Source organism: Echinops telfairi, unplaced genomic scaffold (genome assembly GCF_000313985.2).
Source record: "Echinops telfairi isolate 266 unplaced genomic scaffold, ASM31398v2 ScPeMD7_7409;HRSCAF=8447, whole genome shotgun sequence".
Lineage (NCBI taxonomy): Eukaryota > Metazoa > Chordata > Mammalia > Afrosoricida > Tenrecidae > Echinops > Echinops telfairi.
In genome coordinates, this window is record NW_022111309.1 from 13,549,349 (window position 1) to 13,555,455 (window position 6,107).

Genomic DNA, 6,107 nt, shown 5'->3' on the forward strand with positions numbered 1-6,107 from the left:
TCAATAAACAGATGCAATGCTAGAAATGCTTACTCATCCAAGTCAAGATATTTGGAATGCAATTACCCAGCCAGTAAATCTGAACACCCTGTCCATTACAAAGAAATATGATAAAACAGAATGCAGAAATTATTGGACAATGTCATTAATATTACATATAAATAATCATTTGCTGAAGACAATTGATGTGGCGTTATTGGACATGGTATTAACGGAAATTCAAGCAGATTTCAGAAGAGAATTTGGAGTGAGGTGTCTCATTGCTGACATCAGATGGACCTTGGCTGAAAGCAGAGAATTCCAGAAGGATGTTTACATATGATTTATTGACTGAATAAAGACATTCCACTGTAGGAATATAACAATTATGGAAAACATTTCAAAGAATGAGAATTATAGATCATTTAATGGTTCTCAATAAGAACCTATACATAGACAAAAATATAGTCATTCCAAGACAACTAGAAGGTATTATGTGGTTTAAAATCAAGAAAGGTGTATCAGAATTTTATTTTTTAACTATTCTTACTCAATTTTTTATGCAGAACCAATAATAAAATAAGCTGCACTGTGTAAGTAAGAATCTGGAATCAGGTTTGGAGGAAAATAAAGTAACAATCTGCATTATGCAGACACATCAACTTGCTAGATGAAATACTGTAATATTTGAAGTACTTACTGATGACGATCAGAGACAGGCTTTCTATATGGATTACTTCTCAATATAAAAAAGCAAAACCTCAAAATGTCTCACAATTGGACTAATAAGCAACATCATACTCAGTGGATCAAACACTGAAGGTGTCAAGCATTTCTTTTTACTTGGATATGAATTTAATTATGGTGTTGGCTAAGAAATTTAGTATATCATGGACAGCCAGACTATGAAACAAATCTCTTTTGAAAGAAATATACCTAAAATACTCCTTAGAAGTGAGAATAGCAAGACTGTCTCATTTACTTTGAAAATATTAACAAGTGATCCCAGTTCCCAGTTGGAAAAGTAGAGAATCAGCAAAGAAGAGGCGGTTCCTCAATGAGATGGATGGATACCATGGTTGCAACAAGAGGCTCAAATATGACAGTGATTGTGAGGATGGTTCAAGGCTACAGAGTTTTGTTATGTTGTGCATGGACCCGACTATGTCTTGGGACTGACTCAATATGGCCTACCAACAACACCCACCCACCCACACGTGTGTTTAAGTGGATGGCTAGCTAGTTAGAGGAGCCCTGGTGGAATTGTGGCAGTGGCTGCTGACTGCAGGGCCAGCAGTTTGAAACCACTAGACATGGTGCAGGAGAAATATGGCGTTTTCTAGTCCCATAAAGGTTTGCCATCTCAGAAACCCAAAGAGGCCATCCTGCCCTGTGTTAGAGGGGTGCTATGAGTTGGCATTGACTCCATGTCAGTGAGTTTTTAGACACATATACACATACTTACGTACATACATGGAAAGTGACAGAATAGAACTCCTCCATAGTGTTTTGTTTTGTTTTTATTATAATTTATTTGAAAGCAGAACTCCATGAAGGTTCTGGGGAGCTTGAAATGTTTACCTTCTGGTTAATAGATAAGCCCTTAACTGATTGTGCCAGGGTTCTATATCTATCTATCTATCTATCTATCTATCTATCTATCTATCTATCTATCTATCTATCTATCTATCATCTATCATCTAGCTATCTAATCTAAACATCTGTCATCTTTGCCAGCACCATAATTCAAATGTACTGATTTTTTTCTTTGGTTTTCTTTATTCAACGTCCAACTTTCATATGCCTACAAAGTGATTGAAAACACCATGGCTTAGTTCAGGCACACCTTAGTATTCAAATGAACACAATTACTTTTCAACACTTTAAAGAGATTTTGTGCAGCCGACTTCCCCAGTCGATTGTATGTTTGTCCAGTTTCAGACTGAAGATGTTGGTGAAATTCTTCAACTTCTTCATCACTAGTTTTAGTGATTGGTACATAACTTTGAGTAATAATTGCATGGATTAGATGTCTTTGAAAGCAGAAAGATATAAATTTTATAGGAACAGAGTGTACTGCACTTCAAGATAGATCTTGAAATGTTCGCTTTTTATGATAAATGAAATACCATTCCTCTTGATTGTGTTACTTCCAAGATAAGAGATCATACACTTTCCTGATTCAAAATCGCTAGTGCCAGTCCATTTCAGCTCACCGATGCCTGGAATGCTGGATTTTAGGCATTCCATTTCATTTTTCACAACATCCAATTTTCTAGATTCATACTTCATATATCCCAAGTTTTGATTATTAATTGATGTTTGCAGCTTTTTCTTTTTCCTCATTTGGAGCTGTGCCTCATTAGGCAATGAAGATCCTGAAGGCATTAGTTCGAAGAGCTTCACTCCAACCATTATGACCTACTCTACTCTGAGCATGCAGTTCTACTTCAGGCACATTTGGGTGCCTTCCCACATGAGGGGCTCATGTTCGCCTTTATCTCTGACAATGTTCTTCTTTCCAGGAAGTTTTCTTTATCTGACCATGCTTTGATTCTCTCCATCAGGTTTTCAGTGGCGAATTCCTCAGAAATGGCCAGCCTAGTCCTTGTCGGTAGTCTGTTCTTATTCTGTTGAAAACTATTCACTTTGGGTGACATGGCCGGTCTTTCAAATACTAGTGACACAGCTTCCTTCTAGCATGACAGCCACACCCAAACCCACACAGTATGACTGATAGACAAGTGGTGGTGAGCATCAGAGAATAGACTGGAAAAGAAGATAGAGTTGACAAAGATGTCCTTGCTAAAGACACGTTTAACACCTGTGGCTTCATTTATCCCTCCAAAACTGATTAAGCATTTTCATTGTTACTAAAAAAAAAAAAAAAAGAAAGAAAGAAAAAACCCAGCATTGATGAGAATTTGTGTCAAAGTTAGGAGAATCACAGTGGATCAAGAGAATCCCAGGGCCCTAGGGTGTTATGCCTGCAGGTACTTTGAAAGGAAAAGAAATTCATTTGTCTTAGAAAATATGCTCCGGAGCTTCTGCTCGTTTCCACTGCTGTCTGCATTAAAGATCTGTTCAGGTTTTCCTTTCATCTGTGGTCACCAGGAAGAAGAGATAAGCCCTATTTCTAGATGCCACTGCTATTAAAAGACAGAAGGGAGGAAAAGGCAAGAAAATAGCAAGCCAGAGTGGAAGATGCACAAAACCTACCATTTCTGAAGTAAAAATATTTTAATGATGAAACCAGACTGAATGATTAAACTAAAGATGTTTGGTTTCCAGTGAGCTGTAAGAGGGCCTGGCAAGTAGTAGGAAGTTAAGATTTAAGATAATTACAGAAACACGATAAAAAAGCAGTGAAAGAAGGAGGTTGAAACTTATAATTTGCTTTATCTTTAAGATTTATTTAAACTAGTCTTAAATTTTAAATAGATTATGTAGTCCATATTAATGCTACTGCATTTATTCATGCAAAATTATTCACTATATAAAAATTCTGAACCCATTATTATATTGGGGTTTAGATGGTAAGAGACTATCTCTGCCCCCAGAAACACAATCTAATGGGGAAGTCAAGAGAAGAAAAGCAAATGCATGATCACTAACAATATTATATGGGCTCTTATTAAGTGGTCATCAGCATGCTATTGCATTAATGGCCCTGTTTGCACTTGACTAGCAAAGTATTTGTACTTGACTCATAACCACATGGTTGGTGGTTTGATCTCACCCAATACTACTGCAGAATAAAGATCTGAGTGACTGAATCCATAAAGATTATACTCAAGAACCCCATGAAACCCAGTTCTACCCTATAACACATGTGATTGCTGACTCCAAATCGATATAAGGGTAATGATCGTGTGGATTAGGAAATGTTTCTCTGTGTAGCTGATCCCTTGAAAGTTGAATGTGCTCAAAGGAAAGAAAAGGGAGAGAGTCCTGGCAAGGGGTCAGCAGGCACAATTACTTAGAGGAGACTGTAAGCAATTGGATCATCTGAAGTCCAGAAAGGCAAGAGGGGATTGGCAGGACTACATGATAGAGCTGGTGTTTCCCAATCTGGGGAACTGTGTTTATTAACTCAATATATTAAATTATTTATCATTTATTGATTAATTAACAGGACTTAATGCAACCCCTCTCATCCCCTGCACTTGGCAATCTCCTATGTTGATGGGCTGCTAGTAAGTCATTACCGGATAGTCCATCATTTTAGTTTCCTCTCTCTGAATTGCAGTCGGGTTAGCACAAACTAGCTGTCATTGACCAGTTGTAAAAGCGCTTGATATTTTCAAATCTGACGATTCTCATTTTCAAATGAAAGGGTGCATGATTTTTAACTCTGATATACCTTGATGTGTTTTTGCAAAAGGTACTTTCTGAGTAAATGGCAAGCTTTCCCTGCCATCTGCGTGGATAAGGAGGGAAACAGTCTACTCGCAGAAAGAATGTAGCAGTCCTAAGCAAACACACCCAGGAGTGTCGATTTCTTAGTTGTGTGACACTGGCCCAACAATTAATAGTTTCCTAGCCAGATTCCTTTATTAGGGTGCAATAATACCGCCTTGCAGGCTTACTGGGCTAAGTACCAGTCTTATGTGGAACAACAAAACACCATAGATTGATCTAAACTTAATTATTATTATTATTTTTAGAATTGTTGTGACCAGATCCTAAGGAAATTTACCATTTATTTTTCCTCCATGGATTAATATGACCTGAAACTAAATTCCCCAAATTTTATCCCCAGGCTCTGATAATCCTATATCAATTCAATTATGTAGGAGCTGTAAAAAGTTTGTGGAAAAATTCATGACCTTTCAATTCATCTTCCCCTAATTTTTTTGGAAGTGTCCTCATATGTCTCTAGCTCCTTTTGAAACTATCCGTAATCATTCCACTTTGAGAGCTTAAGGACAGATCTGTAGATTTCCGGACATCTGCAGTTGATGCCAACTGGGCAGAAGTCAGCGAGAAAATGGACTCATTAGCTTAATTGTCTAGTGGGAATTTATTTTCTAAAGTTATTTTCTTCTAAATATGTATTTATTTGATTTTTTTCCTCTTCTAGCCACAGATGCTCCCTAAAAGGGGAGGATTTGAATAGGCAATGGCTCTCTCCCAGTGCTCATTGCCAGCCCACAATTTACCACGCCAAGGGGCTCCTCTACTACCTGCGCAGCATAGGCCGAAGTCCTGTGGTGAGTCACTCTTGACTGGTTGCTTCCAATTCCTGGCGGGCGTGCTCCATTTGGGTGCTGATATTGAACCCTGTACCCCAAAGATATGTTCATGCCCTTTACCCTGTTACTTGAATGCATGACTTGTTTGGAAATAGGGTCTTTAAAGGTGTTACCAGCTGACATGAGTTCATTCTGGACTAGAGTAGGTCCTAACCCATTGAGCGTATTCCTTATGAAAGAGGAAAAGGGAAACCTTAATACAGGCACACATGCCAAGGGACACTAATATCTGAAAGGGACAAGGAAGGATCTTTCCCTAAAGATTTTGGGGAGAGTATAACCTGGCTGATCATAATAAATTATTGATTTTTAAAGTCTCTTTTATCAGGATAGTTTGCTATAGCAACACTAGGAAACTAAAAATGACCCGAAGACAGAAAGTAAATGTCTAGAAAAGAGCGATGGTTAACATATGTACAACTATGCCTGATACAATTAATGTGTGGATTGTGTTAAGAGTGGTATGAGGCCCCAATAAAATGATCTTTTAATTAAAAAAAAAAAAAGACCCGAAGACAAGAAAACCAGGTATATTAGGGTAAGTCAAAATGTGTTCCTCCAAAATAATAGAAGCCTTCATTAAACAGAAATATCAAAATGTGAAGCTATTGTTCCTTAATAGATCCTCCTCCTAGATGGGCAAACTTCTGAAGATAGAGTTTGCATCTCTGTGACCGTTCCCCCAATGGTCCCGACCCTTCAATTTGTCCCACGTCAAAATGTCAGTCTGGGCATCATTGAAGCACTCGTGTTATGTTCAGTTGACATGTGCTTTGAATTTTGGGGGGAAAAGAATTCTGCAGGGTAAAGATCAGGGTAGTCAGGTGAACGGGGCAAGGTGATTCAATGAAATTCTCTTAGGAGGCCCCATGA

At 38.0% G+C, this 6,107-nt stretch overlaps 1 protein-coding gene across 1 annotated transcript in view; it reads left to right on the top strand.

The window, feature by feature from the left end:
- AGBL1 (AGBL carboxypeptidase 1) overlaps positions 1 to 6,107 on the top strand; it is a 1,177,048-nt gene that overhangs the window by 626,091 nt on the left and 544,850 nt on the right. The window contains 1 exon segment of the mRNA XM_004709893.4: positions 5,063 to 5,192. Within this exon segment, the coding sequence (XP_004709950.4) occupies positions 5,063 to 5,192 (130 nt within the window).